Here is a 25,084-nt window from a genome sequence, read left to right on the forward strand (position 1 = left end):
TTCTGTTCACTATCTTTAGCACTTGGCACTCAACAAGTCTCAGTAAGTACTTCTAAATGTTAGAGCAAAATAAAAAAAGGAGGAAAGGAGCATCTCAGAGGAAGAACCAAAAAGAGGCTCAATCTCAGCAATTAGCATTGTCCTTTTTAAGTTCACTACTCGCTAGCATACTTTTCTGAAATCTTATATGTTAGTTACTATCAAATTCAAAATTTATTTTGTAACTAGAATTTAACACACCATTTCACTGGATTCTAGTACTTTTAGAGAGAGAGAGAGAGAGAGCAGAAAAGACTCTGACCTTAGAAAATTTCACTGGAAATTGGTGGGGTGAGTAAATTCAGCTGTTATGACTGAATGTCCCTCTATTACCTACTGTTCTCCTGCCCAACTCCTCCATCCATGAGAGAATGCACAGTGGGAACCAAGTAAAGATGATATCCTTTAGGAGTAAATGAGTTAGAGTCCTATCAATTATTCTCAAGCCCAGAGGTTCCTCTTTAGGCCACCATCAAAGTAACCTGAATGTGAAGAAACTCCTAAGGCAATACAACTACATAAACTCAGCTCTTGCAAAAGAAAAACTGATCAGGCAAAACAGGTTTCCAATTCCCGCCTACCAGGATAAGGTGAATAAACACATTTTGAAATGGTATTACAAAGAAAATATGAGTATGATTATTCGAAGGCCATCAGGCAAAATGTTCTTTTATCTTTTCAGGAAAATATCACATTATTTTCTGGATCAATTTTTTCTCCATATCACCATTTTCAACAAAATAATGCTATAATAATAAAATCTAGTGTTCTAAAACACTGAAAAACGTAAGAACAATAAAGAAGGCCATATGGATTAATTACTAGCAATACACTGCTTCAAACCCATTTTGGAAACTCCTGGATATGTTTTCTAAGTGTAGATTTTACCATAACAATTCTCAAATAGCTGTGTCATGAGCTTTCAAAATACTGCAAAGCTCAGGTTTTTCAGGAGCCCAGAAATCATCTTAAAAATATGATTTCCAGGGGTACCTGGGTGGTTCAGTCAGTTAAGCATCTGCCATAGGCTTGGGTCATGATCCTGGAGTCCCAGTATGGAGCTCCCAGTATGGAGCTCCCTGCTCAGTGGGGGCATCTGCTTCTCCTCTAAACCTTCCCCCTGCTTGTGCTCTCTTTGGTTTGTAAGTGCACGCTCGCTCTCTCTCTCAAATAAATAAAATCATTTAAAAAATGATTTCCAATGTCAATGTAATTGACACAAAAGCTGAAAATACATTTATTGAACTAATAAATAAATTGTACAAAAGACACCATCAATGAACCAGTATGAGGCTTATTAAAAGACTTTAATCAACTAAGTAACCACAGCCTCCAAATATGTAGGAGAAGCCTAAATTTTAATATACTAACTTTAAAATCTTTGCATAGGTCACTATCAAATATAGAAATCTGGAGTAAAACTTTCAAAATATAAGTCCTTTAAAGGCCACATCAAGTAACTGGCAGACCATAATTAAAAGGCTGATGAAAATGTGGATATATGAATCAAACAACTCAAGTCAAAATTGTGCCAATAATCTAAAGTCTTACAGTTAAGTTTGAATATTCACATTTCTTAATTATCTACCTGTTTGAAGGCACTTGGCACTGACACCTTTCCCATCTTCCTTCAATATAATCATTACAATAGCTTATCTTTATTAAGCACTTATGTGCTAGGCACTCTATTAAAAATGCAACATGCTTCATCTTATTTAACTCTTACATCAATACTATGAAATATATACATCATGATCAGTTCTAGTCCACAGAAGAGGAAAATAAAATTGCAATGAAAAGAATTAAGAAGGAAAGCCAACTTGAAACTGTTTTATACTAATCCTAACTCACTACCTAATTATTCATCTAAGTTTCTCATCCCTATTAAAGAACATTTAAAATTCATTGCAACTCACGTTGTCTTGAAATTGCATATCTTAAATAATTATATAATCATCAATTAACTGTAAACAGAGCTTAATAAAATTACTAGGGCTATCTCATTTTTATAGTAATAAAATGTAGAAACATTGTTTCTATAATAATTGCTAAGTTGAAATAATGAATTTACTTTTGTTGTATTAAATATCAGTCTTTATACATACACATATATACAAAACAAGTAAACATTTTATTGTTTTTAAACCTTTATGTAATATTCAACTATATAGCAAATGATTATAATTTTATGTGAAATTCAGACTAGAGAATTAAAATCTTTATGTGCTACAAATTCAAGTATATACTCAAACTGCGTTCAAGAGCTTTCTTCTGAGAAATGAGAAGTGGTAAAGGAAGCAACCAATATGTCAGACAAATTGAAACAAAACAAGCAAGTGCTTATTTTTAAAGTCACTAACTCCCAAAGATTATGAATTGTTTTCCAAGACAAAATTGAGGAAGTCAGGGAATCAGGATTAAATAGTCACAGTTACCTATACATTTGCCCCTCTAGTAGATTTTCTTTTTGTTTCTGATCATTATGATGGCAAATGAATAATGTGATTATGGAAATGTATGTGGGGTAGGAAGAAAGGGGTGAAAGAAGGGAGAAAGAGGGGGGAAGAGAGAGAGAGAGAGAGAGAGAGAGAGAGAGAGAGAGGACAGGAAGTGGAAAGAAAAGCTGCTGATAGAAAAGAGCAAATATATGGCAGAGTTCAGCCCCATCTACTAAAGAACTGTGAGCTCTTCTAGCAACTCACCTAATCACTGTGCTTGCAATTGTGATTCACTACTGGTTAAGAGGGGAAGGAGAGAGAACAGGGAGAACAGATTTCTGTATTCAAAATTTTTCAAATTCCCTTATCACTCATTCAGTTAAGGAACAACCAGGAAGGTTAGACTCATTCTGTATCACTGTGGTAAGAATTCTAAGCTGGCCATCACAATTCCCACCCACTGGTATACATACTCTATATAAAGCCCTCCCCTTAAGTATGGGCAGGACTGTGAATATAATGGTCTCTCTTGACTAGGTTGTTATATGACAAAGGTTAAAAATTTACAAGTGTGGGTGCCTGGGTGGCTCAGTGAGTTAAGCCGCTGCCTTTGGCTCAGGTCATGATCTCAGGGTCCTGGGATCGAGTCCCGCATCGGGCTCTCTGCTCAGCAGGGAGCCTGCTTCCTCCTCTCTCTGCCTGCCTCTCTGCCTACTTGTGATCTCTCTCTGTCAAATAAATAAATAAAATCTTAAAAAAAAAATTTACAAGTGTAACTAAGATCCCCAAATGCTTAATAATGGATTAATCAAATGAGAGACTCTTCGGGGGCGTGCCTAGCCTGATCAGATGAGCCCCTAAAAGGGGCTTCCGAAAATAGGAGATCTGACGTGTGAGAGAAATTCTCCAATGAAGAAATAAGCTTTTATGTTATAAGAGAATGGAGTTAACTGTTAAAGACCTGAGGGTGGCCCCTAGGAACTGAGTGGTCCCAATATGAAACCAGGAACATAGGACCATAGTCATACAAGCATAAGGAAATGAATTCTGACAACAATCAGGCACCTGGAAGACAAGGAGCCTCAGATAATAAGATCGCATCCCTGCCCAATAATTTCAACCTGGTGATATCCTGAGCTGAGAATTGACTCTTAGTCAACAGAAACTGTAAGATAACAAATCCGTTGTCATTTGAAGTCATTAAGTTTCTAGCAATGTTAAATGGCAAGAGAAAATTAATATAACGATGCTTTACTCGAAGGAAGAAGTCCTCCATATAATCCCTATTTGCCTTTTGAGACTTACTTCCTCATATACTTATTCCCTCATCATCTACTCATGCTGGAAAGTCCTCTTTCACACTCACTAGACAAGACAACAAACCCAAACAACAAATAATATACCCGAACTCTCTTTCCTCTTTATCTTAGGTTAGCATAGATGAGATAAAATGTCCCTTCAACCTGAAATGTCCTTTCTGCACTATCAACACTCAGCCTACTTTCTCTTTGCTGAAATCCTACATTTTTATTAAGGATAATTTTAAATATACCTCCTTTAAAAGTTCTCCCCATGAAAATTAACTAGTGCTACCAAAATTCTGTGTTCCCATTGCACTTTTATTCTTCTAACAGTTACTACAGTGTGATTTAGAATACAACTCAGTGTACATGTACATTATACTGGATAATGTTTGAGATGAGAGGAGGCTAAGACTGAACAAAGACTGTATCACTTCTGGGGCATCTGGGTGGTTCAGTTGGTTAAGTGTCTGACTCTTGGTTTTGGCTGAGGTCATGATCTGTGGGTCGGGGGTCGAGCCCCAAGGGCAGGCTCCCCACTCAGTACAGAATCTGCTGCTTCCCCCTCGCCTTTTGCCCCTCCCCCTCTCACACACTAGCAGGCACGTGCTCTTGCGTACTCTCTCTCTCTGAAATAAATCTTTTTTAAAAAGATTCTACATTTCAATCTCAGTGCCTCCTAGATGGTATATATTCAATGATTGCTTGTTCCATGACTAAATGCACAAATAAAGGAAGAAACAATCCAAGGGAACTTCAACAGCTAATCTCTCAATTTTATATATAGTTTCAAAATGAGAGGCTAACATAGATATTAGGAGTGAGGAAGAGAAGTACTGAGGGTTGGTATTAATAAGGGTTGATAGGCTATGCCCACATTGGTGCCCAGCACCATGCAGTTACTTTAAAAGATACAAAAGAAATGAAATCTTTTTTTTGTTTGTTTGTTTAAGGCTACAAAACAGTACAAACTGTAGTACCAAAACATTTCTACTTGGAAATATATTTTCCTTTGTTTTTGTTTTGTCTAAATTTTGCTTTTCCCCTTTAAGTTTCCTCCCTTAATTCACACTTACAGTACTATACCGCACTCAAAATCATACAGTCAGATCACAGGGTTCCTCCACAAAGCAGCACATACAAACCTCCCCGTTTTCTCAGACGCATCATGTTTATATGACCAGATACCACATTTATTTACAGCTTGCTGAAGGCAGTTTTTAAAACTACAAATAAATGCCTGGATATGAAGGCAGTACCATACTAGATTCTCATACTCTACATGATGGATTCCTATGGGGCTTAGTTCATGGACTCATTAAATGGCCTGGCAGGCAGGGGGTCAATATCACAGAAAAACAGCCAAACTCTTTGCCACTGTTATCTTGAAGTTTATTGCTTTGTATTTTGCCACAACAATCTGAAATATTTATGTTTCAGAAGGTCAAGAAATTTGTCATTTTTTAAAAGGGTTTAAGAAATTAAATTACTGCCTTACATAGATAAACAGGGTCAATCTTTAGGACCTTATTCTTATTTAAAATAAGAAAATAATAAGAGCAGTTATTGTCAACACTAAAAAATACTAGCTAAGAGTAGAGAGAAAAACTATATAAATCAGAAACAAAACCTATAAAGATAAAGCAATATGGAGCCATTTAATATCAGGGTAAGAGCCATATCAAGCTTAATAGCCATTTCATGATATCGTCTTATCAGAGTACAACTAGTATAATTAGTATTCAAACTGTCTCTCCTTAGATATTCCCTTAAATGCACTAGTGCTCCATAAGTACCTTAGATATACAGTTCTTATACTTTGTCTCAGGTTTATTTTTTTAACCTTGTCTCATCCCCCCAAAGAAATTAAATCTCTGAAAGCAAAGGTCATGCCCTCTTTGGTTCAGTATACCAGGAGCCTGGGACTATAACAAGTGACCAAAAACAATCTGAATGACTGTTCAACCTATTACTGAAGACAAAACAAAATATATAAATATATAATGATATAATGTAATTCTCAGTGATATGTAAGATTAGTTGTTTACACACTGATTGCCATGAAAGAGGAAGAAATGTTTTAAACTTGCTAGAACATAATTTTTTTTAATTATTATTTTGCTTATAAATGAATAGGTGGAATACATCTTCCCTTGGGTTAAATGTGATTTTCGTGAGCTTTTCTAAATCTTCATTATACAAATAATATAAACTCAAGAATACACAATCTTCTACCTTGGTATTTCCGTTCTCCAGTGTAAAAAAAATGTAAAAACTTGTAGAATGAATACCTCTATAAACCTACCAATACTCATCAAATGTTAACACCATGCCATGCTTGTTTTCTCTCTACACAGACAGACATACACATAAACTCAGTTGCCAGGTTTCCTTGAACCATTTAAAATTATTTATTATTATTATTCTTTGAAAATGAGTTAGATATCATGACACTTGATCCCTAAATATTTTATCCCAGTACATATCTCTTAATTAATAAAGAAATTCTTTTAACTGAACATAATACTATTATCACATCTGGGGGGGTGGGTATTACATAGCAACAGCTATCCTCCAAAGATAAAACAGTTTTCCTTCTATTACTACATAAAAACAATTTCCAAATTGTTGTCAAGAAGGAAAAAAATAATATAAATATAATTAAAAACAACAAAAATGTTTAGGATTTTTTAAGAGATTTAAGAGGGAAGAAAAATGTAAGAGACTATAACTACAGAGAACAAACTGAGGGTTGCTGGAGGGAACAAGGCAGGGGATGGGTTAGATGGCTGATAGGTATTAAGGAGGGCACTTGTGATGAGCACTGGATGTTGTGTGTAAGTGATGCACCACTAAATTCTACACCTGAAACCAATATTAAATGGTATGCTATGCAAACTAACTAGAATTTAAATAAAAACTTGAAGGGTAAAAAGGATATATAATGTAAAGCTATATGTTTTTATAAACTATACAAAAATAATTTCTTAAGATTTCATATGAAAATATATTACTTATGTTTTATAGTCAGTCCTTTCCCCCCCATAATACTACAAACTAAATTTAATTCTATGGACGTTGTAAGCAGTGTTCTCAATACTATCAATTTTTATCAATCTTTTTTTTTAAACATCTTAATTTTATTTTTTTCAGTGTTCCAGGATTCATTGTTCATGTACCACATCCAGTGCTCCATGCAATGCATGCCCTCCTTAACACCTACCATCTGACTCAACCATTCCCCCCACCCCCTCCCTTCCAAAACCCTGTTTGTTTCTCATAGTCCACATGAGTCTCATAGTCTCATGCTTCATCTCCCCCTCTGATTTCCCCAAATTCACTTTTCCTTTCTTTTTCCTAATGTCCTCCATGTTATTCCTTATGCTCCACAAGTGAAACCATATGATAATTGACTTTCTCTGCTTGATTTATTTCACTCAGCATAATCTCCTCCAGTCCCATCCATGTTGACACAAAAACTGAGTATTCATCCTTTCTGATGGCTCTGTAATATTCCATTGTATATATGATTTATCAATCTTTTAAAAGATTTCCTCTCCTATATCCAAATGCAGCCTAAACTCTACATACAGGGTTTCTTTGTTTCAAAATATACATTTTTGACACTTTATACATTTTTAGCAAGACTTTTTCATGACCAGTGTATTACAATATCCTTACTTTGTTAGTATTTTATCAACTTTTTTAGTATATTGCTTCTCCATATGGACAGAAATGAAAAACCCAATTTGTATACAAAATGAGATGAAATTTTTATCTCCAAATTGCTTGACAGTTTACTTAACCACAAGATTAACTGTTTACAGCTTGGCTTATTAATCTAGGAATCAAAGGCAAAAAACAAAAACAAACCAAAAAATCCAATTGCAATAGTAAAGACAATTAGTTTTAAACTGTTATTAACTGGAATGAGAAAAATTAATCAGAATAAAGCTAAAAAGCTAACTGATCACTACAATAAGGTCTCAACTATTAGGTATCAAAATGCTTGATAATAACCAATTACAATGCTATGTCTTAATATACATATGTCTGGACACATCCACTAAAGCCCTTAGGAGACAATAAATTGCCTTGTCTCTATTTCATTCATTTCCAGAATTGAGTGAAGTAATTTTCCCTCCCCCCTTTTTCAATTAGTGAATTTATCTTTCTGCAAATTTCATAAATTAATAAATGGCATTTATTCAGAACACATTCTTTCCTGAATCAAGAGTTCTGCTTTGTGAGCGCTCCATAAATACGTGAAAAAAAATTCCAGTGTTTAAATTTTTTCAAGTATGTAACTACATATAATTTTACAGTAACAAATAACTATGCTGTTTTGTATGTTAAAAGTTTTGAGATCTGGGGAGCCCGGATGGCTCCATGGGTTAAGCGTCTAATGATTTCAGCTCAAGTCATGATCTCAGGGTCATGAGATGGAGCCCTGAGTAGGGCTCTGTGCTCAGCGGGTAGCTGGCTTGAAAGTCTTTCCTTCTGCCCCTCCCCATTCCTTTGGTCTCAAATAAATAAATCTTAAAAAAGTTTGAGATCTATTCAACAAACATCAATTGGTGATACAAATGAAGATTTTACTCACATTTGTAATAGCTATTGCATTTTTATCGTAGTATTTCTTCTTTTCATATTTATCTCTGATGAAAAACTCCACTGCTCTGAAAACAGATAACTTAAGGAAAAGCATGAGTTCAGTGACAATGTATACTCCCCTTTATTCATTCCTTCCACAAAGCCTACACTCTACATTCAAGTATCCTCCTCCCCATGTGCTTTCCTCTCACATTATTTCTGCAACTAAATTCTGTAACTTACCTTTTTTTTAGCCACACAAGTTCTCCCCATTCAACAAAAACCACCTAACCCAATTCTAGAATGAAAAGTAACCACATTCCCCAAATCTCCACCTCCAACCAAACTCAATTAAAGTTCATTTTAAATTCTCAGTGTAAGGAAATTAATAACCATGTGGTACCCACAATGTACCAGACACTGTGTGCTATATGTTGTTCATAGTTTATTTCAATCCTTCCACAACCCACTAATTTATATATGTATATATAAATAATATGTATATATTATTTCCACATCACAGATGAATAATTAGCAACTTAGAAAAATTACATAATTGTGATTTCAATACTTCTGTTCTTTCCCACCATACATGGCTTCCCCTGGTTGCATCATAGAGGATTCCCTGTGTTATAGAAGAATGGAGGCCTTTTTATTTTTCTTTCAAAGCTGAGGAATGGAGAAGTCAAGAAGCTACAACCAAAGTTAGTACTATTTAAATTTTTGGAGTTAGCTGGGCTAGCCTTATATGTTGACAGAGTGAGCCATTTCTAGTGGGATTTCAGGGTTTTGAGTTATCTGATATTCACTTCTCTTACCACTCAATCACTGCTTTATCATATTTCATTAAAATGGGAATTCTTCCACCAGAGATTCATAACCTTTCAGCACCATGATCCCCTTTGGTAGTCAGGCAAAGCCTATGAACTCCTTCCTGGGGCAGTGCTTTTAAATGTGTAAAATAAAATACAAAGAATTTCAAAGGAAATGAATTATACTGAAATACAATCTCTACAGATACTCATTAAGACATCCTTCTGTTCAAAAGAATAGTTATCTGAAGCAGTAAAGCAAACATTTTCAGGCAATAACTCCTTATTAGAAGTTAATAACAGCCTTTTAAATTGACAGTTGAGGCAACAGTAAATAGAAAGAGCTGAACAATATACAGTGGATATTAAAAAGTTGGGGCATTATGAAAGCACTCAAAAGGGGAAATCTAAAATTTAATTTATTAAGTCAGCTGAACGAAAGCTATTTTTAAAGACAGTTTCTACAACCTGAATATGTGAAGGGCACTTTATATGATCTTTATCTTCCTTTTTTCCTCTTAACAACCTATAAGGTAGGTACCATTTCACAACTAAAAGTGAGGCACAGAGAGTTTAAAAAGTCTTCTGGGATTCTACAGTACAAGGAAGAGTTATGATTCAAAACTAGGAATGTTTAGCATCAACCTTTTCAGAATGTTGCTGATCAATACCAGTTCATCTGTGAATCAGTTATTTTATGCTAATGCTAATAAATATTTTAAAATCTAGAAAAGAATGTCAAATTTGGAGGGTATTTTCAAAGTATCCTTGGAGACCCTTTTAAGATAAAGGCCCCAAACCTACCATCAGGCTGCTTATTTAGGTATGTGAAAATTTTAGCAGCCAATTCGATATCAAGAAGTTACTACAAATAAGCCACTATTTCCATAAAATACAATAATGTTATTTTACTCAAACTTGTAATCAGCTAAACGTTAAGTGTGCTCATGATTGTAAATCCAAGTTCAATATACATTTTTCTATTTTTCTAACAGAAAAAAATGAAACAATTAAAAAAGTTGGCCTTTTGGATTAGGTCTACGCGTATGGACATATCGAGCAATTTTTACTGTAGACACAACTATTTACCTCCACAAAAGGAAGAGAACATACACTTCACTTAGACTGATGTCATTGTCACTTCAGATGATATGGAATATATTATTTGTACATATATTTGTAAACTCATGTATTTTAGCAGCAATTATATTTATAATTATATATTATATAAAATGCAATGCAGTATATATATATATATATATATATATATATGTATACACAGCTATTTTTTAACTACAGAAGGTTTTTAGAGATCCCAAATTCTTTAATTATAATTTTTATATTTAAATATCAGAGAAATTAACTTTGATAGTTTTCCTTCTTAAAGATAGAAACCATATTCATTTTAGATATTGTTTAGAGTATACTATACCTTAAAACTTGGAAAGATTACTACTCTTGTCTACGAAATTAATACTCTAGCTATGAAAAAATGATCATGGTTTACGATTTTAAAAATTACTATTAGAGAAAAAACTCATTAAAGTTAGAAATAGAATATATAAAATAATTTAACCAACAGTAAACCTAAAATACTGAAAACTATGATGACTTTATAAATACTGAATTTGAAAAAGGGAAACATTTTAAGTATGCAATGTTTTCAAGTGAAAAATAATACAAACATCTGGTGAGATTACATGTTGCTGTGAATTTTCAGAAGTAACAGGTATCAATGAAATCTTAATTTATACTTAATGTATCTTATATAAATAATTCAAATACAGCTGAATCTGGTTCTGCTTAGGATACAAAACCCTCTCAGAAATAATCTAAGAAGTAAAAATTTCTAAAATTCTGAGACGAAAGTTGATGTTTTCCAAGGATATTAAAATAAGATAAAATAAAATAAAATAAATCACTAAGGCAAGAGAACTTATTTAATCTTCCTAGTGTTAATATAAAACATTACTTTCCAAAAACCAATCAAAGCACACCACAATGTGCATTTTTCCATGGGAGTCATCTGAAAAAGGACGGTGATTTACAGAACATGCTATGTTCTTAATCGCTCTCAGTTCCTACATACCTCTTAGAGCAAGAACGTATCACACAGTCTTTATGTATATTTGTACAAGGTCCCAAATGCAAGCCAATTTTTCATTGTTAATTCACCTAAACAAACAATGATTTATTACTATGGTCCCCAAATTTTTTTTAGGGGGCCAGAAGGTAAATATTTTAGGCTTTGAAGGATAGTTGGTCTGTGTTGCAACTACTCAACTCTGCCTTTGTGGCTCCAAAGCAGCCTTGAAAATACATAAATCAATGGTCGTGTTCTAATAAACTTTATTTACAAAAACAGGAGCTGGCTCTTAGGCCTGTAGTTAGTTATTTCTGAACTGTATCCCAATTTGGCCCAAATGGCAAAAAACCGCCAAGTTGGATTTATAGACCGTCTCTGTGTCTACAAATTGTCACTACAGACAACTTAAGGAATTTTGACATTTTGAGAACAGTTCTGCATTACATGCTGACCCTAGTACTAATTCTCCACAACGTACACCCTCATTTCTGGTACCAATAGGCACTTATTATTTAACTGGCAGTTGTTATTACCTCCAAGTCAGCTAATCTGCTGAACTTATACCTAGATACATAAAAAATGATAATCACACTCAACTCATAAAGTTGTTGAGAGCATACATATGAAGCATTTAGTGCAGCACCTAAGTACTCAATAAATGGAGTTAGCTTTTGCTTTTATATAATGTTTTATCTCAGTTTCCTCTCCTTTAAGATGGTGATACCACTGAGACCCATCTCACAGGATTATTGTCAGAATTAAATAAGCTAGTGTGTGTAAAGAACTAAGAGCAAGTGGCACACAGTGCTATTTAATTTTTAGCTCTTATCACCATGGTAAAGGGAGGTAATGGACAGAACTACAATGCTCAGGGCAAAGACAGCTTGCATAGCATCACGTATAAACCGACAGAGCAATTGAGAAACAGCGACAAAAGGACCAATGGATTTGGAGATCAATCAATACTCATCTTCATTTTCTAGTCTCTAGGTGTCATTTGAGACATGAGGATTTCTTTTTTTTTTTTTTTTTTTACTGATAGACATCAATAATACAACCCAAAAAATTAGAAATAGAACAATAATATTTTCAGGAAATCAAGGTAAAGAAATATTAATAACAATTCAAGTTTAAGTAGTTGATTTGAGATTTAGTAAACAAAAACAAATACCCCAGAATTTTCCCCATGCCTATAGTTAAAAAACATTCAACAAAGCACCCTGAACTGTCCCTGTTCTCAAAACTAACCAAGCCCCCAAAAAGTTTAATATTGCTTTGTATTTTATCTCTTAACATATTTATTTATAATTTGACTTTTTTCCTTTCTTTAAAGATACCCTTTTAAAGACAATTAAATTAATATTTAGTCCCAAGAACCAAATCTTCCAGTTCCAGACACATTACCACTGACAGCAATAAAATCTTGAAAAGCTCAAAGGAGAAGAACTGCAGATTAGCTTTGGTGCACAATAGACCTCATGGAACCGAAGTAATTAAAGTTTTTAGATAAGATGAAATACCCTAATAATGAAAAGCTTAATGTAAAGCTTTATCATTTGTCATGCACTAGTACATGCAGCCTATAATTAACCACATCCCACATGAGAAATTATACTTTCACAGCAGCTTTTGCAAAACTCTGTAAATTGTAAAGGTTTAAAAAAAATGACAAATCTTGTTAAGAATGCAGTGAGGCCCCATATTATGTGAGTTTTACTCACTTTGGTTCCACTTGTCCCTGGGGATGAGGCAACGATATTTAAATCAATAAAAATGCAGAGATGTTAGGCTTTTTAAAGAGCAATGAAATTTAGAATGATTCATGAAATAAAGGAAGGGGACTAATTGTCTTACTAGTTTCCCTAATAAAACCTCCAAATCACAATGTTTCATAATTAAAAGAAGGGACTAAAGTGATGTTGCTATAATACTTAAGGTAAAACAATTTTTAAAGGTCATAGTATTTTATTAGATATAGGGTCTGGTCTCACGGTCCAAGACATGGCATTTTATACTCAAAGTAGCCATCTATCTCAAATATGTTTAGACAAAATCCCTCTTTAAGTATTTCCTAACAACCATTAGATTATTTTTTATGAATAGTAAAAAAATCAACACCTCATATAAATATAATCATAATTTGTAAATACTTTAGAAGTAACAGTTTGAAAACCCAAATAAGCATTCTTGAGCAAACACCTAGACCTTGTGATCTAGCTGCAGAATCCCAAACCATAGCCTATCTATTTTTAAAGGCCATCAAGACTCAAACATGGCAACATTGACTTTACTCAGACTATCATCATTAAAATACGGTCAAGTGCCCTTCTACAGAAGGAAAAGTCTGGAAGCGTTGAGAAGCTTCTTAATAACTTAATAAGGGTGGGATAATAATAATCCTACTCTTCCCAACCCCAAAAGTGAAAGTGACATACTCCAGTTCATTGGGTTGTTTGGAAAATTTTAAAAAATAAGGAAGATAAAAAGTCAAGCTCAGTGCTTGGCACACAGGAAACCTTTTTTAAGTAGTAAGACTACTTTAGCTGTTGTATCTTCAGTGTGTCAAGGATATAATCATACCCAAGGCCAATCAATTCAGTGTAAAAAATATCTTCCCTGAAATGTTTAAGTAAGTACCAAATACTTAAAAATACATCAGTAAAAATATCAGAATTAAAACTCACTACCTCATTAATCCTTTACTTCTATAAGGGTCATCATAAAATTAATGGTAATTACTTAAGAAATAATATTCCTACTAACATACACAAAATAGTGCATAGAATAGTTCAATGTAAGAAGATACTGAGAAGCTATATATAGTCCTTTCCTAAATATCTTCAAAGCTTCTTTGAAAAAAATGTGGAATCGTGATGATAGACTAAGTAACTTGGAAGCCATTTTCACCCACAAGGAACCAAATAAAGGATACTACCAAAAATTACCCTGTAGTATTCAAAAGAAGTTAAAAAAAAAACTAAACTCAAACCAAATAAATCCTAACACACATACACACAAACCTCCACAAAATGGAGATTCTTCCATTTGAGGAATCTAATATGTCTACTCAGGCTTGGGGGTGAGAACCAGAGAGAAAAGAATAAATACAAACAGCAAGCAATTGGTAAAAACCACCGAGGACATACTTGCTCACTCAGTTGTATTTTCTTCTACTAATGCTCTATTCCCAGGGTTCTGCCCTAGACCTTCACCTTTCAGAGAAAGAAAACAGTATTCCCAAGATGTTCAATAAAGCACACAAAAAGAATAAAGGAGTACTGCCCTGGGTAAACATAACTGCAACTAACACTTTTCTATCATCTACATGCTAAATCACTCCATAATCTGCATTGCATTTCCTGCTTTCTTTTAAGGTCTAGACCCTCGTTTCCAGCTACTGAATGGGGATCTCCATGTATACGTCCAACAGACACCTCAATCTGCCCAAAACAAAAAAGTATGGCTCATTACCTTTCATTTCTGACCCTTCAACCTTTATCTGGTACTGAATTTCTTCTCTCAGGGAATATGCTTTATCTTATCTATAGAACCTCCACCAAGCTTTAAAAAACTTGGGGTCATCTCAGTATCTTTCTTCAGAAACACAGCCAATCTCAACCTCATCCAATTGCTCCTGCTTTCCCAATTTCCAATATTCCCAATTCCTTCTTACCCATTCTCAATGCCACTATTTAATTGAATCTAATTCTCTAATTTATAACTTCATCATTGCTCATTTCAAGGCTGTACTAGCATTCTACATGGTCTGCAACTCCAAGGTTTCCTCTGACTAATCTTCCTTGTGGTAGAAGTAAATGCTTCTAATGTTTCTCCTGCTTCAAAACCCTTCATGGCTTATCAAATTCTTCAACTTCCATTAGTACATGGAATGAAGTCCACACTGCTTCTATCTGGTACTGAAAACCCTTCACAATCTGGAAAGTAAGTTTCTTCTGCCACTTGCCCCACTAAACACGAACCTGTCACATCAAAACCTGTCATGTTCCTTCACTCCTTCATAGTTCCAGTCACACAATTTGTTATGTCTGAAATGTACCTACCACTTTTACTCTAAGAACCTGCTATAATAAAAACAGCCTTGGATATCGGATTGTTAAATTTGGGGGAAGAAGGTGGAGGGAGCAGAAATAGAAAAGGCCAAATACAAATACCAACTTTTTAAATAAAACTTAGAAGGTTTCTATACAAATATAAAAATATATCCTCTACTCTGTTAAGATGGCATTTTTTTTTCACTGTCTGACCACATGAACTGTTTTAGTATACAAATGGGTAAAATATAACTGCTCTTTAAGAAACTACATTTTATTGTCAAAACTGCACCTTACTGTCACCTTTGGATAGAATAAAAAATACCTACAATCAATATGATAATCTTAAAGAACAGATCAATTTTGATGAGCTATTTCCTCAAACTTCAATATAAGTTTGAGAAATCCTATATAATCAAATGACTTTATCTTTAACAAATGTGAAAAACATCTGACTAAAATGCCTGTGAGAAAATATTCTACTTATTCATTATGGCAGATTTGTAAAAGCAAACACAGCTGTGAAACCTGTAACAAAGAAGAAATGTGAGCAGTAAATATTAGCATAAGCTACTTCAGCAGGTCCACTTACAAACATGTGATTTGCCATTTTAAATGCCTACATGCCAAACTCCTTAACATAAATATGATTACTATATAAAGGTGATCAAGAAGATCTCTTTAGGGACGCCTGGGTGGCTCAGTGGGTTAAGCCTCTGCCTTCGGCTCGGGTCGTGATCTCAGGGTCCTGGGATTGAGTCCCACATTGGGCTCTCTGCTCAGCGGGGAGCCTGCTTCCTCCTCTCTCTGCCTCTCTGCCTACTTGTAATCTCTGTCAAATAAACAAATAAAATCTTTAAAAAAAAAAAGAAGATCTCTTTAGAAATAAATTTTAAAACTATTCAAGATGCTCACAAATCAAATCTCTAATAATACTCTAAAATAATAAACAATGTATATTCTCCAATCAAGAGCTAGAGATCAAGAAGAATCAGCCATAATACTTTATACTTAGTAAGAATTATATCAAAATACTATGTAGATCATGTATTATTTACTATTAAAAATTTACTACATACAAAGCACAGCTCAGGGCAAACCAGCTTTGATATTTAATAAATAACAGTCTGATAAAGTTTGCATCTTCCTAAATATAAACAGTTAAAATATGAAGTATAAAAATAAGTTATTTCTTTTAAAATCCACAATAAATAAAGTTTCAAGGATACTGATCTGTCTGCGGTCTTCGAAAGTTCTCTGGAAGATTGGCTTCATAGAGTAGTCTTGCTTTAGTATTTCCCATATCTTGCATGCACTAAAATAAAAAGAAAAATCAAGCATTTTCATTAGTCATATGAATATTAAAAAGTAATTACTATGTACACATACATTTACATATATATACAAATATATACAAATACCAAGTAACATTTATTATTTCCGATATATATTCCTCTAAGAAAAATAAATTAAATCACAACTATGAAATTAATTCCTTGAGTTCAAAGTAGAAGCATATTTTTAATCCACATTTATTCTATTTACATAGACCCACAGTTTTCTAATGTCTTTTTCTGTGAAAACAGTATCATCTTTATTTATATTCACTACTTCCTAAAATTAATTCCCTGGTAGTTCATGGCAGTTTTATTATTGTTTTAGATATGCCATTTGAACAGCACTACCATTTCCAAGGTAACAACTCAAGATCAAATTTTGTTTTGAAATTCAAAATACTCTTGGGGTTTCATGATTTACAATCAGGATCACAATGGAGAACAGATGAAAAAGAAATAGTGCTAACCTAGAACTCCACAGGAGTGGATTAATTTCTTTGGGGTTAATCTCTTTAAGATTCTGCTGAAAGCTATGGATCCTCTCCCTACAAAACAAACAAACAAACAAACAAACAAACAAAAAACAGTACCCTATGACCCAAAGCCTTCCTAAAATCTATAAACCCCAAGAACAGTAACTACTTAAGAGGCATAAAATAATCTGATAATCACTTAAACCAATTTAATTAAGTTTCAGTATCTTCTGTAAGGATTAGCCAAACAGTACTTCCTGGATAATCTATTACATTAGAAAGTAACATTTACAAACAAAACATTATTCATTTTATATGAATACATGTTACAAATGTTACAAATAAATACATGTAAAATGTTACAAAACATTTTACATCATTTACACAGAGTTTAGGTTCCTTAAAATGTTTTAATTGATAGAAAGATCAGTCTGTATAATTCCTTCTTTTTTCTTCTGATTTCCTAGACACACACCCACATCCCTGAGAAGACAATCCAGATTTAACGGCTTATCAGGTATGCACCTTGAGTAGTAGCACTGAAGAGTACACAGGCTGAGCCATCTTCCTTCAAATAAAAAATACAGTGACATGGGGCTCCTGGGTGGCTCAGTCAGTTAAGAACCTGACTCTTAATTTCAGCCCTGGTCATAGGATCAAGCTCCACACTGGGCTCCACACTCAGCCTGCTTTGTACCTCTCCCTCCCCCTGCACTTGTACATGTGTGTTCTTTCTTTCTCTCAAATAAATAAAACCTTTAAAACACAAAATACAGTGACCTTTTTTTCTCCCAACTGAGAGTTTTAAGATGTGCAAAATACTAATATACTCTCATTTCTTGGTATCTATTCTATCCCACCTCACATAAATACTCAACATAAGTACTCTTTCCGAGTAAACAAGATGATAAGAAAAGGAATTAATAAGGGGCTGGGAAATATAAGGAATGGTAAACTGAAAAAGAATGAAACAGCTTTTGTTAGTTAGCTTTGGAGAGAAAACAGAAGCTAAAGTAAGATAAACCCAAGGGTATATAAAGTGAGGGGGGAAAACCTGTGTAAGGCAAACTGACAATATAAAGTCAGAGGGCTCTACTATGTCAGGACACATGCTAGCATGTATATGAGCAGAGCTAATATGTAATTCTGTGTGTGGGGAGAAGAGCTCAGAAACTTTCAGTACAGCCCACCCGTCTTTATAAAAGAAAAAATCTTTTCCACCTCTAGTATTCAAATGATGCTTTACTTTTGTAAAAGTGGTGGGAATTTAGAAGTAAAGATGATTCAAGTTATGTAACCCTAAAGGTATTAAACATTTAGGAAGAGCTACAAGAAAAATGCCTCTTAGTTTGCACAATATCAGCAATAAAGCAAAAAGGAACTCATAGAAATTATGAAAGTAAAAAACTTGAGGAGTTTCCATCAAGCAAACAAGAATGCAGAGAAATTCTAACAAAAAATTTAGTTAAGACTAAAAACAGTATCTACTATGCATGCCATATCTCATTGATCCTGTTACAGTTTTCTTCATATTTGATAGTCTTGCAATTGATAATTTTTTCTTTTGAGTCCATAAAATAGAGGTGCTCTTTACAGAGATATCTTATGTTCAATGAATACGATTATACACATTTTATATAAAATACTTAATGGAGGTCTTTAATATTTTGACAAAATAAAAATTACTAGGAGCAAGGCACACGTGTATTACACCAACTTATTTCCTGTTGTTCCAGGGATGTTACCCATTCACAATCAGACAAGAGAGAAAAAAGAGGTATAAAAATCTGAAAGGGAGAAATAATGTGAAAGAATGAGCCATTTTTACAGGAGACCACTACCAAAAAGTGACTGGGTACAGGTGCACCTGTGTGTGTTAGTTGGGATTAGAGGAAACAAGGATTCAGTGATATCACAGACGTATAAAGACTGTTTTGTAAGAATGCTCAGATGGTTTCTAGGTTTCTAAAAAGTAGAGGATAGTAGTGTGGGAGGAAGGTCAGTGTCAAAGTTTCAAAACACTACATTTAAAGGCCATATACAAGACTTACGAAAATTTATCCTATTGGCCCTGAGGAGCAAACTCTGTCTAGCATTCAGAAAAAAAATAATTAAAACATCCTAACAACTACAATGATAAGCATTAGCCTCAATACTTTACTTTCATACATAAATTATACATATATAATTGTAAATTGCACATATATTAGAGAAATCGTGTGTGTGTGCACACACACATATATGCCATTTGAAATTTCAAAAAGCCCTGCTTTAGGCATTATTTTCCTATTTTGGCAGGAAAGGAAACTGAAGCACCAAGATGTTAAGTAACAGGTCCAAGATTATTAATCTCCATGAGTATTTGACTCTTGATAGAACCAGAATCAGCCCTCAGGAGTTAGAGATTTCAGGCTGCATCCAATAGAACTGAGGACTATCTCCTTCAGGACTTAGAAACACCAGGCTCTTGGCTTTAGGGGCTCAGTTTTCATTTTATAGACACAGAAATGAAAGCACAAAGAGGTTATATGATTTCTCTAGAGTAAGATAATGAATCAGTTACAGAATTTAGACTAGGACCAAGCTCCCTAGTCGCAATCCTTCCCACCAGGCACCGGCTAATCGACAGAAGTGTCCAGGAAATTTCACCACAAAACAGAATAACACTGTAGGTTTTGCCTCCTTTATTAAAACATCATTCCTGTTATTAAAATATTATTGCTTTTCTTTTAGATTCTCTCAACCCAAATGCTTTGCCAAAATGCACTGCTGGAAAGGAGAATTTTAGTTGCTTTTATGATTCAGTTTTCCAGAGCTGGGTGAGTGGACTGGTTGCAAATAAGTGGGGGAGGGAGATGATAAAGGGAATATCCTACTTTTTAAAAAAAAAGTTAAGTTTTATATTTTTTATTATTTTTAACTATAATGAGACTTAAGTTTCGGTAATGAGCTAGCTATTTCAACTACCATCTAGCTTCCTGGAAATCAAGTCAGACCCTAATACTATGCACAATTCTGAAAAACTTCTAATTTCCAAACCTATTTTCACTTCTCCAAAAGGGGGGAATACTTGTAAGGACATCAAATATACTATCAAAAATGTTTAAATTTACCAATTTTCAAAAATTCTTTGGCTTTAAAGAAGCATGTAATGCTATCAGTAATTTTTTTTTCTCTTTCTCTCACACTTCAAACATGAAAAAGGGAGGAAGAGGACTCCTAATTACTTAAGTCAAAATTTCTACTGTTTATTTTTAAATATTTTTAAATAGGTATTTACTTAATAAACTATAGTTCATCTCAAAATTAGATTTAAAAAAAACAGTCAAACATTATGTGAGCGGAATATATACTGAAATTCTTGACAAGGAAATGATAATAAAAAGTCAATATGCATTTTTACTTTAAGAAAAATATATACTTATATTGAAGAGTAAGTGAAATTGTACTTCACTGTTATGATAAATGCCAATTAGGTAGTACATACTTTAAAATTAGTGTTACTGTTCATTTTCAAATTCAATCTGTCCTCATTTTAAACACTGTATGTTCCTAGAAAGATCAATTTTATATTGTACTTTTTGCTTGAACCACCTTCATCCAAAATCAGCACCATTGTAATTGCACAGGGAGGCTTCACCTGAAAATGGTATAATAAATCACACTTAAGAATCTCAAAACCTACTATTAAAAGTATTTTGTCCTTGTCGATCACATAATCTGTGTGTTTTTAGTTTCTCCATATAATCCAATATATAAAACAACCCATGCCCAAAGACTCACATATCACCTGAGATTCAATTTCAAAAGTTAACTATTTGAACTACAGTGCCAAGAAACACCTATAGGCTAACATAGTTCCTTCACAATCTAATGCAGATAAAACATTTCTATTTCCGAAACTTTCTACGAAAACATTTCACCCAATCCTAGTTTTGGGACTAAAAACAGTAAAACCTATATGCTAAATGAGTTCTAAGTTTTTAATATTTTAAAGAGACTCGAGTGAACTGGGGTTGTCAATTTAAAGTTTAACTTTAAATTTAAACCTTAAACTTTAAAAATTAAAGTTTACATTTACTTATGGAATTTGTATAATTTAATAAACTAAAACATACAAAAACTGGTGACAGATGGTAATAGCTACACTTGCTACTACACAGAGTTCTCAAATCACTATGCTGAAATTAATGTAACATTATATGTCAACTGTATTTCAATTTAAAAAAATAATAAAAATAACCAAAAAAAGGTAAAAAAGTCACAAAAAGTGGGAATAGATAAAAAGAAAATAGACAGGATCAGTAAGTAGGCAAACAAATGTAATAGGAATCACTGTTTCATGTCAATGGGGGCATCTCCAATGAAGAAACTAATAATTAAGCAGCACACAAAATCAGCTTTAGTGAGAAAAGAGCCTTGAAATAGATGTAAAGATAAGAGGTAACAGGAACAGATAGAAACAAAATGTACCTAAGTTTAAGTCTTTCTCAATATTAGGAAATAACTTTAAATGTCAAGATAAATGACAGACCACCTAAAGTTCCAAGTTAATAAGAATAAAACTTGTCAAACCTCCCCCCTCGCCCCACCTTTCTTTAGTCTTCCAAAATCTTGGAAAGCAGAGCTCTTTGTGGACTCCAACTAAGTGATACAATTACTTCAGGGTATGACTTCTACCTGTGTTAGCTCAACTAAAACTACAGTCTAGTCTAGGTTCAGTGGCTATGTTTAAGAACTATGGCTCCTTGGACCTCCCCTCTCTTTCATCTTGTACACTCTCTCTTTTCTCAGTATCTACCTCCTATCTGTCCCATAATGTTTCCTGCATCTTCTCTCTCAGACACTAAGTAGTGCCTGGTCAACAGCCATTTATAGTTAAGCTAGAATTCACATTAATGTATTATTTCAGGAAGCTACCTGTATAGTTTTCGAAAATTTTTGTGTGTACTGATTTGCCCTTTGGAGTTTACTGGCTATTTAAAAAAATGAAGTAGTTGAGAAAAAGAATAGCAGCCACAAAATAAAGGACTGAGATCACTAATTGCTGCTGTAAATGATTTAAGTTATAATGTGGCTATTAGACCTTCTAAATTCCCAACGGCAAAAATGTAAAATATTAAAATAATCAATAGAATCTTACATGTTAGTACGTAATAGAAAGGTACTACATGTCTACACTAAATCTGGAGGAAGAAAGATAAAAGTATATAAATTAAAACTCTATTACCTAATTTTCTGAGGAATAGATGTGGGAAGGAATCTCACCTACAAGGTCAAAGACTATTGTGTAAGGATATGAAAACAGCTAAAAATATATACTACATATATGTTTGTATATATGCACAAAATACTTCAGGAAAAGTATACAAGAATCTAATAAATATGGCTATTTCTGTGGAGGAAAACTGGATGTCTGAGGGATAAAAATGGGAGGAAGACTATTCACTTTGCACCTTTTGTACCCTTTGAAGTTTGTGCATTGTCCATGTATTTCACATTTCCCCAAAACAATAAGATAATTAAGATAGGCTTATTAATCCTGCATTGTTTCTGAACAAAATACTCTCCAGAGGAAGCTTAGCTACCATATTCATGCAACATGTGAATCAGAACAAGGAGACTTCCTCCTCACTGGTAACCTCCACTCCTACTAGGAGAACACAGTGTTCTAGTGATCAAAGAGGTAATGAATCAAATCAAATTAATACATTTTTAAAAATTCCATCCAAGTATATCTTACACTCAAAATACAAAGTATAAATACAGCATTTATCATATCTTTTCCCAGCATGGTCATCTTCTTAAAAAAAACCAACTGTTGCAGAAGTTCATCACTGAATGTTATCTGTTTTTCCTTCTTAAAATTTCAACAAATTTATTTTTATGTGGGTGAGGGAATACTACTTATTCTACTATTTTCTATTCATTAAAATTTTTAGAACACAAAGATAAGATTGTCAAACTGCCTTATCTGAGGGTATATATTTTTTAAATGTTAATGAAAAAGAGAAAATGAGTATTTGTAGTCCCTGGACAAATTCTTCATGTCAGTGACTCACCTCTACTACCACTTGAAATTTTCCAGAATAGTTCTCTATCTTCCTCTCAAAAGCCACCAGGATTTCTTGCATAGGAGCAAGCTTTTCAGGACTGGTTTCAAGATCTTTTGGATTCCAGCTGCTGGAAAAGAAGGGCCACCATTTTTGGTCTCAGGAACTCTTTGTAAATATTTAATACAGAGTCCATTCCTTCAGTTTTCATAAAATTGTGTTCTTGGGGAATTATTCTCTTTCTGTTTTAATTGTTATTTTAAAAAACAAAATGAGTAAACCACACACATTTAAAAATCAAAAATCCTAAATGATGATCTGGAATTAGAGGTACCAGTTCTCCTATTTTTCACAATTTTTAGATATTCTCAGAAACTGGTTTATCTGTTGCAGCATTTGCTAGTTGTTACAAATTCAGAGAATGTATCTTTTAAAGCAGTAAAATTAAGCACTGTTACAACAAAGTTGGAAAAGCTTTACTTCACACTCTTTTGTAATCTGTATTTACTATGAAATCCATGCCATTTGAAGTCTAGGAATAAACCACTACTTTCATCCGAGGTGCTTAAGGCTCATCTCAGGAGTCATCCTGGACTCTCCCCTCTTCTGTCAGAAAGCTTAGTGATTGTAACTCTTTAATATTTGTTATAACCTCCCCCTGGTAATCAACCCCTACTGCCGCCACTTTAGTTCCAGATGGGGTCACCCACTGCTTAGGCCATTGCAGGAACAAGACTGTCAGATTTAGGTTCTTAAAAAAAACCTAACACTAAATACCACTCTTCAACTTACAACATTTAAGACAACATTCCCTGTTCTGTCCCTATCCCCACCATCCCCATCACTGTTAGGATCAAGACCAAACCAATCCCCCATTGCAACTTTCACCTTCATCTCCTGTGACACATAACTGCACCCAATACTCTGGTCACAGAAAACTACCTCTTTCTCAAATGCGACATGCTTTCTCCATCTTTCTGCCTGGAAGGCCCTGTGTACACTGTATTATGCTTCTAGAAATTCATAAGCAAATAAAGGTCACTATAAAAATAGTAATGAGACATCCTTCAAATATGCTGAGAACTTACCATAGCACTAGATACTGGTGATTTCTTTCTTTCTTTTCTTTCTTTCTTTCTTTTTTTCTTAAAGATAAAGGAGCTACTACGAAGTAACTTGCTGAAGATTACCCAGACATTTAGTTAACAAAGCCAAAACTGGAATCCAGGTCTATAAAGTCCCAGCCTTCCACTAGGCCTGCTATCCTCTACCATTCTTACATTCATGCAAAGCAGGGAAGAGCAGTAACCTCACCTCGAAAACATTACATACAGTGAAATTAATAATCATGTTTCCAGATGATCTATTCATACAGGTATTCATTCATTGCCACATAACAACTTCCTACCAAATATAGCACTCTATATGGAGATATAAGTTTTCTTCTTCAATAGTTTAGTATTCCTTTAGTTGAACTCTCTCAGTTCCATCTAGGTTAGGCAGTACAGAATGAAGACAGTTAAATTAACAAAAACTACCACTAAGTAATATCTTACCATTTTGTTCACCGCTTTAACTCAAGAGCTATAGTCAAGTTACTAGTAAAAGAGAATTCTAAAAACTACCACTGACTTTTCAACCTTAAAAACAATTTAAAAATCAAGAGGAAAATACAGGGCATAACCTTATGCATTCACATTCAGAATACATGCAAGTTTTTCTCAGATACATTGCTTAAAAATGCAAATGTCTTACCGAACTTCACAGATTAAATTTCGTTAGTATCACATGTCTTTCCTCACCTCACTCTGCACATATAGGTAATACATAAAACCAACATTATAAGCAGCCCCTTGCTATGATCTTCTTTGAGGACAAGTCAATGACCTGGCAAGGAGTT

At 33.8% G+C, this 25,084-nt stretch overlaps 1 protein-coding gene across 4 annotated transcripts in view; it reads right to left on the reverse strand.

Moving 5' to 3' along the window:
• Positions 1–25,084, reverse strand: part of SMAP1 (small ArfGAP 1) — a 166,456-nt gene that overhangs the window by 87,895 nt on the left and 53,477 nt on the right. For 2 of the 4 annotated variants that reach the window (XM_059400161.1, XM_059400162.1), the window contains exons 3-4: positions 16,551–16,636; positions 8,382–8,457 (exon numbers count right to left, since the gene is read on the reverse strand). In XM_059400161.1, coding sequence (XP_059256144.1) covers positions 8,382–8,457; positions 16,551–16,636 — 162 coding nt within the window. Of the gene's footprint in view, positions 1–8,381; positions 8,458–16,550; positions 16,637–17,125; positions 17,204–23,193; positions 23,315–25,084 lie in introns of those variants that run through there. The other 2 variants (XM_059400165.1, XM_059400164.1) reach the window with 2 other exon arrangements.

This window comes from Mustela nigripes, chromosome 5 (assembly GCF_022355385.1).
Source record: "Mustela nigripes isolate SB6536 chromosome 5, MUSNIG.SB6536, whole genome shotgun sequence".
Lineage (NCBI taxonomy): Eukaryota > Metazoa > Chordata > Mammalia > Carnivora > Mustelidae > Mustela > Mustela nigripes.